Source organism: Ceratotherium simum, chromosome 10 (genome assembly GCF_057802395.1).
Source record: "Ceratotherium simum simum isolate JZ-2026a chromosome 10, ASM5780239v1, whole genome shotgun sequence".
In the NCBI taxonomy this organism is placed as follows: Eukaryota; Metazoa; Chordata; class Mammalia; order Perissodactyla; family Rhinocerotidae; genus Ceratotherium; species Ceratotherium simum.
The window spans coordinates 57912788-57927186 of NC_141909.1; the positions used below are offsets into that span (position 1 = coordinate 57912788).

A 14399-nucleotide genomic window follows, 5' to 3' on the forward strand; every position below is an offset into this window, starting at 1 on the left:
ATGAATTTGACTACTCTAGGAACCCCCATATGAGTGGAATCATACAATATTTGTCTTTTTGTGATTGGCTTATTTCACTTAGCATAATGTCCTCAAGGTTCATCCATGTTGTAGCACGTGTCAGAATTTCCTTCCTTTTAAAGGTGGAATAAAAGTCCATTGTGTGTATATACCACATTTTGTTTATCCGTTCATCTGTCCATGGACATTTGTGTTTCCGCCTTTTGGCTATTGTGAATAATGCTGCTATGAACATGGATGTACAAATATCTCTTCAAAATCCTGCTTTCCATTCTTTTGGGTAAATACCCAGAAATGAAATTGCTGGATCATATGATAATTCTATTTTTAACTTTTTGAGGAACCACTCTGTTTTCCACAGTGGCTGTACCATTTTACATTCCCACCAGCAGTGCGCAGGGTTCCAATTTCTTCAAATCCTCACCAACACTTGTTATTTTGTAGTTTTTTGATGGTAGCCATCCTAATTGGTGTGAGGTGGTATCTCACTGTGGTATTATTATTTATTTTTTGTGTGTGTGAGGAAGATCAGCCCTGAGCTAACATCTATTGCCAATCCTCCTCCTTTTTTTCCTCAAAGCCCCAGTAGATAGTTGTATGTCATAGTTGCACAGCCTTCTAGTTGCTGTATGTGGGACGCGGCCTCAGCATGGCCAGAGAAGCGGTGCGTCGGTGCGCGCCCGGGATCCGAACCTGGGCCGCCAGTAGCGGAGCGAGCACACTTAACCGCTAAGCCACGGGGCCGGCCCCTCACTGTGGTATTGATTTACATTTGCCTAATGGTGAATGATGTTAAGCATCTTTTCATGTGGTTGTTGGCCATCTGTATATCTTCCAAACTTTGGAGAAATATCTGTTTAAGTCCCTTGCCTATTTTTTAATTGGGTTGTTTGTGTTTTCTGTTGTCGAGTTGTAGTTGTCTATATATTCTGGATATTAACTTCTTATCATATATATGATTTGGAAATATTTTCTCCCAATCATCAGTTACCTTTTCACACTGTTGATGGTGCTCTTTAATGCAACAAAAGTTTTTAATTTTAATGAAGTACTATTTATCTTTTTTTTCTTTTATTTGCTCCCTGTGCTTTTGGTGTCACGTTTAAGAAATTATTGCCAAGTACAATGTCATGAAGCTTTCCCAGTATGTTTTCTTCTAAGAGTTCAGTAGTTTTAGATCTTATGGTCAGGTTTTTATCCAATTTGAGTTAATTTTTGTATATGGTATAAGGTGAGAGTCTAACTTTAGTTTTTTGCATGTGGATATCCAGTTTTCCCAACACCATTTGTTGAAAAGACTGTCCTTTCTTCATTGAATTTTCTTGGCACCTGTATTGAAAATCATTTGACTATATATACAAGGGTTTATTTTTGGGTTGCCTGAATATTTTTAAATGGCATTCTTGAGTCATTCTCTTGTGTTTTCAATTTCAGCAAGCTTCCTACTAAGCAAGATAGGTGTTTAGGACTCTTATCAACCCTCACATATATATGTCTCCTCCCTCCAACTTTCCAATATAGTTATGAACACCCCATTTAAAATTTCAAGCACCCTATGCCTCACATTACTAGTACTCCTTATCTCTCCTTCTTCCCTGCTTTATTTTTCTCTGTAGCACTTACTATCATCTCATTTTATATTTTACCTAATTATTTTGTTTAATATCTGGCTCTCCCTCTAGTATGTAAGCTCCATGAAGACAAGCATACTTGATAGTTTTGTTCATTAATATTATTTCCAGCACCTAGGATAGTTCCTGCAACATAATACATGCTTAATATTTCTTCAGTAAAATAATGAATTTAAATCAATAATTATTATAAAATCTAAAGCTACACAGCGTACTATGAATACCTGTCCTTTATTGTACAACTTTTTGTTTTTACTAGAAAGAGTAATTTACCTTTATTCATTTACTTTGTTTTCTATGTGTTCATCATTAATTCTGCCCTGAACATTCTAATAGAATTATTTAAATCTCTATCATATGAATGTATCAGATAGTCAATCAGTCCCATTAATTTTTTTTAAATTCACCCTGGAGCCCTGTGTGTTCCTGCTCCAATCTAGAAAAGTTGCTGTCTAGATCTGGTTCACAACTGTTATTCCAGGACTTCCCTTCACCATCATCTTGGAATTTCCTTTGTTTACCTCCTCATTTTGGTGAAGCCTGCCCTCCAACATCTCCCTGCAAAAGAATGCATGGAAATACAATTTTAAGACCATGCATGTTTGAGTACGTCTTTATTCTGAACTCAGACTTGATTGATAATTTGGCTGGGTATAAAACTCCGTGTTCAATCATTTTCTTCAGGATTTTGAAGACATTGCTTCATCATCTTCTACTTTTATGTTTTGTGTTTGAGATCTGCGGCTTTCTTATCCTTTATTCTTCATATATAACCTATGCTTATTCTTTGGAAGTGTTTTGAATCTTCTCTTTTTTTTCTGATTGTTTTAAATTTTCATGATGACATGCCTTTGTGAGATCTTTTTTTAATTCAATGTGTTGGGCACTCGATATATCTTTTCAATCTGGAAACTCAGGTATTTCAATTTTGAGAAATTTTCTTATACTATTGCTTTGAAAATATTGTCTTCTATTTTTCTGTGCTTTCTCTTTCTGGGACTATAATAGCTGATATTGGACCTTCTGAATTTTTCCTCTTTATTCTGAAGGATTCCAGAATATGCCACCCTAAAATATGCCTCTTTTACCTATGGATTATTTTGGGCTGAAGGCAATTGAGATCCAGCAGATGCAGGAAAAGCTCTTTACTTCCCTTTAACTGCCTAAAAATAGAATATAAATTTCCCCTTCTATAAAGGAAGTTTCCATTTGTAAAATTGTCTCCACACCTGGAAGACAACTACTCCAGAAGACAACTGTTATCATCTGAGAGACTCTTATCTGCATAACAAGGCAACTTTTATTTACCATATGTTTCCTCCCCTCATTCTCCCATAACTTGCCTCTCTGGACCAGAAGCCCCAAATCCTTTTTCCTTTGTTTAGCCTAAGATGGTATATAAGCCTCAGTCATCTGGCTACCTCCTTGAGCCTCATTTCTTTGTGAAAGTCTCATGCATGTATACTTAATTAAATTGTTTTTTCTCTTGTTAATATGTTTGACAAGTTTAATTTCCAGGGCCCCAGCCAATGAACCTATGATGCGTAGAGGAAAAAGATTTTTTCCTCCCTTACAATTCCCAGCCAGAGGAGGCTTGTTTCAAAAGCCTCAATTTGGTTTTAGTTTTGTTTGTTTTCTTGACAAAATTATATATACTTAAAGTGTGCAATGTGATGATTTGATATACACATACATTGTGAAATGATTACAAAAATCAAGTTAATTAACACATCCATCACCTCACATAGTTAACTCTTTTTTGTGTGTGGTAAGAACACTTCAGATATACTCCTAGAAATTTCAAGTATACAATACCACATTACTAACTATAGTCACCACGCTGTATATTAGATCCTCAGAACTTACTCATCTTATAAGTGAAATGTTGTACCCTTTGACCTACATCTCCCCATTTCCCTCTCCACCCAGCACCTGGCAACCACCAGTCTACCCGCTGTTTCTGTGAGATCAGCTTCAAAAGTCTTGATTTGACTCAGAGCTCAGCCTGCTTGAGTTATGGCATGTAACATAACTAGACAGTTTTCTTTACAGAGTATTCATTTGCTAATTTAGCATACGTTGTTTTTCTATTGCGAACTATATATTAGCATTCTAATCTATATACTGAATATAGTTAAAACTGAACACCTCATGGCTTCAGCAAATCTTATCATCTTTTTATATTTGCTTCAGATCTTTATTTTAAGTAAAACATTACATATACAGTTAAAGCCGCCTTTGACCCTTCTCTAATCTCATTTGCTTCCTCTCCAGAAATAACCTCTCTCCTTAACTGGATAGTTATGATTCCCCTACATGTTTTATTCTTACTACAGCTGTATATTTCCATCCACAAGATTGTGGTATAAGAAAAAATATTGGTCTTTGTCCCCAGTTGCTGGCACAGAGCCCCTAAGACCTTTGAAATTTCCTCACTGATAGGAGTGTCCTTTGTTATTTGTAAGGAGCCCCTTTCAAGTGGCTGAGTATCTGAGTTTATGCAAATAAGGTGATTCTTGGGGTCCCCTAGATAGTTTCAGGATGTGGGGCTGGCAGCGAGAAAGACCAAGCTTTCATGAGAAGGCTGGAACTTTCAGCTCCACCTCCCTCCGCCTCCAGGAGGAGAGAGGGCCTGGAGATTGTATTCAATTACCTATGGCCAATCACTTAATCAATCATGCCTATGTGATTAAACTTTCATAAAAACCCCTAAACCATGGGGTTCAGAGAACTTCCGAGTTGGCAAACACATCTCCTGCCTGGCGGATGGTACACCCTAACTCCACAGGGACGGGACTCCTGCCCTCAGGATGCTCTCAGACCTCGCTTTATCTGGCTGTTCATTTGCATCCTTTATAACAAACTGTAGTAGTGAATACAGCATTTTCCTGAGCCCTGTGAGTTGTTCTAGCAAATTATCAAATCTGGAGGGGGGTAGCACAGGAACCTCCAATTTGTAGCCAAGCTGAACAGAAGTGTGGGTAACCTGGGGACCCAATACTTGCAGCTGCATCTGAAGTGAGAGCAGTCTTGTGGGACTGAGCCCTTAAACCTGTGGAGTCTGAGCTAACTCCACATAATTAGTGTCAGATGGAATTGAATCGTAGGACACCCAGCTGATGTCTGCAGGGAACTGGAGAATTAGTTGGTGTCATAAAAAACCTCTAACAGATGTGTAGTATTATTTTTCATGTTTTAAACTTTATATAAATATCACAAAATATGTTCTTCTACAACTTGTTTTTTATGCTCAACAATTTTTTTTAGATTTATCTATATTGATTTATATAGCTATAGTTCATTAACTCTTGTATAGTTTTCCACAGAATGAATAATCTATCCTTTCTCTTGCTGGTAACCATTTGGACTGTTTTCAATTTTACTATTACCAAGAAGTCTGCAATAAACATTTTAAAGCATATCTCTTATGAAATTATGCAACGTCTCATAGAGTATGTGCATCTTCAACTTGAGTAGAAATTGCCAAATTGCTCTCCAAAGTGATTATTCCAATTTATACTCCATTAAGAAAGTATCAGTGAGGGCCAGCCCCAGTGGCCTAGTGGTTAAGTTTGGCACACTCTCAATTCCTGGGTGCAGACCTACACCACTCGTCTGCACACCACTCGTCTGTCAGTGGCCATGCCGTGGCAGTGGCTCACATACAAAAAGGGGAAGATTGGTAGCGGATGTTAGCTCAGGGTGAATCTTCCTCAGCAGAAAAAAAAGAAAGAAAGAAAGAAAAAGTATGAGAGTTCCTGATAGTCCTCATCCTCACCATGAGGAATATCCTCACCAAACTCTGTACTGTCAGACTTTTACGTCTTGCCCATCTGATGATTATGAAATGGTATTCCTTTGCTGTTTTGTTTTGTGTTCCCTGATTACTAATGAGATTGAGAAGCTTTACCCTTCAGTGTTCTCTGGACATTTAGGTTTCTTCTTCCGTGAATACCCTGTTCACGTGCCAATGTTAATGTACTAGGGAGTTGATGTCTTTTGTTTTTAACTGACTTGTGAACATTTAAAAATATATATGGACACTAACCCTACACTAGATTTTGATAGTCCCTTTATTTTTAAAATAATATATTTATTTTGAATTATAAAAATAATACATATTTATTATAGAAAATTTGGGAAATCAGAAAAACATTATAAAGAAATTTAAAATCCCCTGTGATCAACCGTCCAAGGATAATTACTATTTTCTCTCTGGGATCTATCCTTAGAGTGTTTTCTTACCATGCATCTATACTTTTTTGTTTTGGAAAACTAGGATTGTTTTATACACACGCATCTACTTTATTTTTTCACATTTAATTTTTCACTTGTGTGTGTCTTTGCTCCTCAGTTAGATGGTAAGATCAATAATGTTAAAGGCCATATTTTTTACTGCTCTGAGTCTTACATAGCATCAAGCAAAACGTTTTTCCTTCAGTAGAAATCTACTAGATATTGATTATTGTTTCCTCTACTGCAGGACATCCAGATGTGAATGGTGCCACGGTCCCAAGTTTGGTGAAGGTTTTCGCGTCATCCGATCCTTCGATATCTTTGGAGCAACACACCTACCCGTTATGTTTCATGTCTGTTCTTCTTCTTGCTATAGAAAAGCAAAGGAAAGCAGTTTTGTTGTAGATAACATTCCTGGTAAAAGAACAGCTCTAAATTCCGAGTTGAGTCAGGCGCAGATTTATGAGTCCCACTTGAAAAGCCATTAAAGTGTATGTATACGGTAATTCATTTGTGTATGTATACGGTAATTCATTTGTTTGAGAGTACAGGTTCTGGATGGAAGACCTAAGTGTCTTCTCAAGTGAATCCTCTTTGTAATCCCAGCTTCTTAAGAAAGTTTGTGATTGTTAGGGAATTGTTGCATAATCATTACTTAACAAGGATTAGTAAAGGTCTTTGGATTTCAATGAAGATCTAGAAAATTTCTTTCAGAGCATGTTTACCATAAAAAGAAAAATCTTAGAATCCTTTGCAAAAAAGATGTATCTTACTGACCCTTTCAAGCTTTCATTCTAAGTGATAAGCTAGCATTTCAAAGTCATCAGTGGAGTTTGTGCCTCGTACAGTTTCAAAGTCCCGTACCCAGGTCCTCAATGTTTGTGCATTTCTGTGGAAATCTGTCCAGTTCCAGTGATCTCAACTGTGGATTACTTTTGGGAATAAAAGATTAATTCCAGTCCTATCTTAGTTGTTTGAATTCATTACCCAGGCTCTTAGAAAACTGGTACAATCTCTCAGTTATCTTGACCTTCCTTTCATAAAGCTTGATTCCAGGGGCTAGTGCCAGCAGCAACGGGTCTTCAGTAATAGGCTGGCAAGAAAATAAAATAAAACTTACAAAATTACATTGCAAAGCAATATACACATACAAGCCAACTTGAGGCTTTAAGAATTAGTGTTTAGTAAGAGGAAGGAAAAAGAGCATTTTGATACAACAAATAATTTTAGAATGGCATGGAATTGTTTCATATATAGCATATCTTTTATGTGCAGTTAACTTAAATCTAAACTGTTGTTGCTAATTCAACTTGAAGAAATGAGATGATTTAAATTTACACAGCTATCTTATCATTAGAGAATGTCAGAAAATACACATTATGTCAGGTTTGTGTGTATCATTTAGTAATATCATTTAAATCAAAGATAAAATAAACCAGGCAAAATAATTTTTCTGGCTATTGATTTCAATAAATTGGAATGCTTGTATTCTTCTCCTTGAGACTCAGTCTGATTTTAAGCAGAAATAGGAAAACTTTGCCTGAGAAGTACACACCGTAATCTCCAGCAAAATAATAAAATTATTTATATTGAAGAAGTAACTACCACATCACACACATAGTCCAGAAGAGGGTATTTATAGCATGATAACAAATAAATACATTAAAAATGTAATATACCCATAATTATAAAATAAGATAAAAAATAAGATTAAATCCTACTGGCATATAACCTATTAATACTCACCCTTGTCCCTGAAATGTTTCTTGGAGAAAGAAGTACTTTTTTTAAATTAAAAAAATGTTGATTTTTGGTTTGAGTAGCTGAGTGGTGTCACATTGAGCTAGGGAATAAACAAGAAAAAATAGGTTTCAAGGGAAATTACAGTATCTTCGAGATACTGCAGAGAAACGAATAAACCTAGACATTTGGACAAATATGAGATATACTTAGAGCTCAATCTCATGATTTCCTCATGGTTAGTATAAACCTTGAATCTAAGTGATCTCTTCTTGATCTTTTAAAAAATAACTTATGGTGTGTTTTTTAAATATGAATGTAAGACACACTTATCACAAAAATATTTGAAAATAGGACTAAACCTAAGAAGAAAACAAAATCCCCCTTGTCATGCCACCACCCAGTGAAAACCAGAGATAATCATGTTCACATGTATATGTGTATATGCACACATTTATATAATGTATTAGTCTTTTTAAAAAATGGGATTATCTGCCTCACACCACACACAATTTATTTCCAGATTCCTAAAGGTCTAAGTTGAAAATACAAACATAAAGAGATAAATGGAGTCTTAATAAAGAATCAGAATGAGAAGGATCATTTTAAGCAGGAAATGAAAACCAAAGGAAAAGATAAACAGATTCACTATGTAAAAATTTTGAAAATTCCTGTACCGCCAAAACCACCTTTATGGCACGCACTTAGGAAAACGTCTGTAACACACATGACTGACAAAGAGCTAGGCTATTAACCAAGGAATCTTGTGAATGACAGAAACCCACTTGAACCAGCTCAAGCAGCAAAAGGTAATGTGAGTATGAGTTTGTGCGTTTGTCTTCAGGCAGAGCCAATTCAGGAGCTCAAACTCTGTCATCAAGGCATTATCACTTTTTCTGTCTGTCTGTCTATCTATCTATCTATCATCTGTCTGTCTATCTATCTATCTATCTATCTATCTATCTATCTATCTATCTAATCATCTATCTATCTATCTATCTAATCATCTATCTATCTATCTATCTATCTATCTATCTATCTATCTATCTATCTATCTCTTAGCAACACTTTAAGTTTGCCTCATTTCCAGGTAGCAAGGATGGCCACTGATGATTCCAGGTTTATGTACTGGAATGTCAGGAACCTCAGAGAAAAATGCACCATCTATCACAACTGTTACTGTAAGACATATTAGGGATGACTTTCATTGGCTCAACTTCGGTCATATGTCCATTTATGAACAAATCATTATAGCCTCATCGGTGGAATGCTCTGATTGGTCACATCTCTGGAACTGGGAAAGGGGGAATTAGCCCCTCCGAAAACACATGAAATACGTTCTTCACTAGGAAGAAGAGTTCTGGAACTGATAATTGAGGAAAGGAAAGGAAAAATGGGGCAGCTAAAATCTGGAATTATCAGAGACCTCTAAACTTCCTAATGTCCAATAAGCCATTACAAATAAAAATAACAACAAAAAGATGAACTAAATAATTAAATAGTGATAATCAAAATTAAATGTATGTATTTTTCATCATAATAATTACAAGAAATTGTTCAAAAATATTTTCTACGTGTGTGCAAAAATATATCCAAGGATATTTACTGCAAGGATATTTACTGCAATAGTGAAAAATTGGAAACATTCTAAGTTTTCATCAGCAGAAAACTGGTTAAATATGTAAATCCAACAAGGTAATATCACTCAGCCATTTAAAAAATTAGATAGCTCTGTTTTCACTGACATGAAAAGATATCTACCAAGTGTTTTTGAAGGAATATTTACTAGGTAATATAATCACATAATCCAAAAATCAAAAGGTACAAAAGAGTATACCTTAAAAATTCTTTAACCCCCATGCCCTGTCATTCATTTCCCTTCTCAGAGGCAAACAATGATACCAAGCCTTTTGTATTCTTCCAGGATATTTTACACATATATAAGCTAGTAAATAAATATATTTCTTTCCAACTATTTATACAATATTAACTTAGTATATACTCTTTTTCTGCATCGTTCCATTTAATATTATCACAGAGGTAGTTCCACATCAGTACATTATTAGCTTACATTATTTTTATGATTGCATATTATTCCATCAAGCAACGTATACAGTTTATTTTACCAGTTTGCTACTAATGGATTTTTAATTTTTTGTAACCTCTTACCACGAAAAAACAAATGTTGCAAGGAATAACCTTGTCATTTGCACATGTTTAGACATATCTGTGGGATAAATCCCTAGAAGTGAAATTGCTGAGTCAAAATGTATGTGCATTTATATTTAATTGGGAGTTGGGGAGAATATATAATATGTTTATTTTATTTACTTTTGAATAAGTAATACTAGTATATTGAACCCAATTCAAAAAGGATTTAGGTAAGAGTGAAAAGTAAGTCTACTCTATCTTCATTTCTCGCAGATGCCATTCTCAGAGGCAAACATTGCTATCAGCTTCTTGTACTTGCCTCTAGAGAAATTCTAAGCACATACAAGCATGCAGCTATATACAGAAGAATCTCCCTTGTTCCAGTAGATTTTTAAAAATTTTTTGATTTATATTCTATAGCAGCAACATTAGCATCATTTGTAAGCTTCTTGGAAATGTAGATTCTCAGATCCACCCCAAACCTGCTAGATCAGAATCTCTGGGGCGGGTATCCAGGAATCTTCATAATTACTGGCTCTCCAAGTGATTCTAATGCTCACTAAAGCTGAGAATCACTAGCCTCCAGAGGTCAGAAAGCTCATACCAAGATGTTGGCTGAATAAGAGATGCAATATACTTTATTGTGTTCTCATTTAGTCTCAGTCATACACTGTCATCATTGAGATCTCATCTATAAAAATTATCCCAGGAATGCAGGACAGGTTTGTTTTTATTAGTGCCATGGAGTTGATTCTGGCTCCCAGTGACCCTGTGTACAGCAAAGCTGTACCCTTCCCAGTCTTTCACCTCTCGCCTTCTGGCACTGTATCAGACAATGCTCAGCTGCTATTCATAGGGTTTTTATGGACAATTTTTTCGAAAGTGTGTGGCCAGGTCCTTCTTCCTAGTCTGCCTAAGTCTGGAAGATCCACTGAAACCTGTCCACTATGGGTCACTGTGCTGGTGTTTGAAATACCAGTGGCATAGCTTTCAGCAGCATAGCAACACGCAGCCACCACTGTATGACAACGGAGAGATGCATGGTGTGGTTCCTTGACCCGGAAATGAACCCAGGCAGTGGCTGTGAGAGCACTGAATCGTAACCACTAGACCGCCAGGGCTGGCTAGGACTGGTTTAACACTCAAAAAGCAATCAGTGTAAGCCACTGGGCATCCACCATAATTTCCAGAACTCCATGAACACCAGAGGTGGGAGACTAGAGATGGGTGAATATTTCTATTTCTAGGTTTTCATTATTCTTGTCCAAAACACCTCAATAAATAGGCTCTTTTTCCCCTCTTTCCTTTGCGTCACTTGCTTTGCCTTTCATTTCTTCTCTTTTCTTCCTCCCACACTTCCTCTTTTTATTGCTTTCTTTGGGTCTTTATTTTTTCCTATCTGTTTCTCATTCCTGATGTAGAGAGTGCCTAATCCAATGTAAACATGAAGGAGGACTAGGGGTAATGGAAATTGTCTGTCTGTAAAATACTCAAGATAAGCCCAGAGTCGTCCTGTAACAATGAGCATGCGTGTGTGTGTGCATCTGTATACACACAGAAAAAGGTTGGAAGAAACAGTCTGAATGATAAACAATGGATTCATGGTTACCTCTGGGAGATGGATTCTAGGGGCTGGGAATAGGGTCATTCTCTTTCTGCCAAATTTCCCTCCTATTGTTTGAATTTAAATATAATTATGGCTTATCTGGTAAACATAAAAAATGTTTTAATTTTTAATGGGATCATGTAATGGCGACATTTTGTTTCTATTTTTCTCCCCTCAATCCTATAGCAGAAACATTTTTCAAGTTATTATATCCCATATTGATAAGTCATCATGGAAGTGCCCTAATTTACTCATCTAATATTCTCTTGCTGAATAAATTATCTTCAGTTTTTATCTATTATAAGCAATAATTTTAAAAAATTCCTATAGCTAACTCTTTGCCAAAATCTATACTTGTTTTTATTTGATTTTAATATAAATTTCTGACATTAAGATTGCTAGACAGACATTGTGCAGAGGTTTAAGGCTTTTTTTCTTGGGATGAAAGTGTGCTCCTTCATCTCTGTTTACCTTGTCACCAGCAGTGTGTGACATGCCCTTTTCCCCAAGCCCACAACATCACTGATATTAGTCAATTAATTAACTGTTAATTAATTCGATAGACAAAAAGTACATTTGATTCATTTACTTTCTTTTATTACTAACAAAGTTGATTTTGGTTCCATGTTAAACAGTCATGATTCTATCATCTTTTCTGATTTTCCCTTTGTATCTTTTTCTGATGTTTCTATTGGTATGCTCATCTTATTGATTTGTAATCGTTTATATATGAAAGAATATTAATCCTCTGTCATGTATGATGAAAATATTTTTCTCAGTTTACTGCCTGCCTTTCATTTTTATTTGAAGTGGAGTTTTTTTTTTATTGATGTCATAATAGTTTATAACGTGAAATTTCAGTCGTACATTATTGTCAGTCACCATTTATATGTGCCCCTTTATCCCTTATGCCCACCCTTCAGCCCTCGTCCCCTCTGGTAACCACTAATCTGTTCTCTTTGTCCATGTATTTGTTTATCTTTGAAGTGGACTTTTTTTTACATGAAGATTTTAAATTTTAGGTAGTAATATCATGGATGAACCTGGAGGACATTATGCTAAGTGAAATAAGTCAGACACAGAAAGAAAAATACTGCATGATGTCATTTGTATGTGGAATCTAAAAAAGTCCAATTCACAGAAGTAGAGAGTAGAATAGTGGTTACCAGAGGCAGGGGGTGGGGAGAATGGGGAAACGTTAATCAAAATCTATCTACTTATTTACTTTTTTGTTTTCTATTGCTAAACTTAACAAATCCTTCCTTACTCCAAAATTACATAAGTATTGATCTATAGTTTACTTATTTTACGTTTTAATCTTTGATTCATCTCTAAATTACTTTAGTATGGTAAGTGAGGTATGGTTCCAAAATCAAGTCTTTTCTAGAGTGCTGTGAAGTTGTGCCCTCATAAATTATCTATTGAATTTTTATCCTACCAGTTTGAAATGTTCCCTTTATGATACGCTAAATTCTTACATAGTAAGGCCTATTTTTTCTCTTTCTATTCTGTTCCATTAACTTGTCTACGTAATGCCAACACCACACTGTTTTAATTATCTTTGAAACCACACCTTAATGCATCTGATTTATCAAGTTCCCATTTATTACTATGCTTGTTCAATACTTTTTACCTCTTCTTATACCTTTATACAATAATTATTATAATCTTTAAAATTGTTTTGTTTTATCCCCCCCAAATAAACTCTTTTGGATTTTGGTTAGAATTTGAAGAAAACTAATATCCACACAATATAGAGTGTCCCCATCCAGGAACATACACTGTGTAACTTCATTTTTGTACTAATAATGAGAATGATAGTAATAAGTCAGTCATTGGGGGATTTGCTTCTGTATGACCCATGTTGTTTATGATGAAATGTCTGCATCTTATTTGGGAGCAGTAATCACGGGTATAACTGCTTACGCATTTACTCAAGATCTATCATTTTCAAGCTCAGAGTTTTGATCAATGTAGCTCCAAAGAATACTCGGCCTTGCTCTGAAAATGGATGTCAGCACTGCTTGTTCTCTGCTTTGTCCTCTCAGCCACTGTCAGAGCTCTCTGTGGAATCAGCATGTTTAGCCGGCTGTGGTGAGAGGCAGGGGGTAGGGACAGGAGGTCAGGGCCTTGTAAGCCCCCTTTGCTGGGGACTGTCATTTTTTGCTTGGAATCTAAGGGAGCAGAAGTATGTAACGTCTCCTGGGCAGCAAGCGCTCAGAGGTCACTCACTGATGTCACTGATCAGCCATAACCTGTCCATAGAGGTCATGCTTTACTTTTACATGTCTGACTTCATACATCCTGAGCCTGTACTCTGGATAATCTGACTCCCATAAACTGCCCTTCCAACAACACCCCATGAGTGATGATTTGAAGATATTCCATGATGTCACTGTTTGCCGGAGATAGCAGAGGTGGGAATGAGGAAAGCCCCAGTCTTCAACCACGGCAGCCCGGAGCATTCCTCAGCTCAGGCTTTCCAGCTGGTACCACTCAGGGCCTCTGCTGCCCACAGGCTCAGGGGGTCAGGTCGTGAGGCCCTGGAGTCGGCTTGCTCTCTAAGGCCGGGGGCGTGTCCTGCTCTGTAGTGGTGATGAGGCCCTCTGCAGGCCAACCACTCTCCTCTACTAATGCTCCATCCCTCCCAAACTCCCAGACTCAGGGGCCTTCCTTCCAATATCAAGAAAAGCAGAGGCCGAGAGACTCACTTAAGGCTCCTCAGCTCATCACAGGTCTGACAAGGTTCCTAGTGCAGAACCTGGCACAGATCAGGGGCTCGGAAAAGGGTAACTCTTATTTTTAATGTCAGAATATGTCTCCTCAGGCCCAGCTCAATTCTCCCTCTTCCTATACCTTGATGGCTGCCTCCGAGGGCCTTATGATTTGTCTTTTTAAATAGATTTTAAACATATATTTCTTCAATTTTTAAATTATCAACATAACGACATTTTCAACTCATTGAATGCCACTTTAGATCTCTAATTTTTTTTATTTGTTGTTTTCATTACATT

General features: G+C 36.5%; 1 protein-coding gene across 1 annotated transcript in view; it reads left to right on the forward strand.

The window, feature by feature from the left end:
* LRRC63 (leucine rich repeat containing 63) overlaps positions 1-6376 on the forward strand; it is a 69096-nt gene extending 62720 nt beyond the window's left edge. The window contains exon 12 of the mRNA XM_014789935.2: positions 6136-6376. Within this exon, the coding sequence (XP_014645421.2) occupies positions 6136-6376 (241 nt within the window). The remainder of the gene's footprint in view (positions 1-6135) is intronic.
* Positions 6377-14399: the final 8023 nt, after the last annotated feature.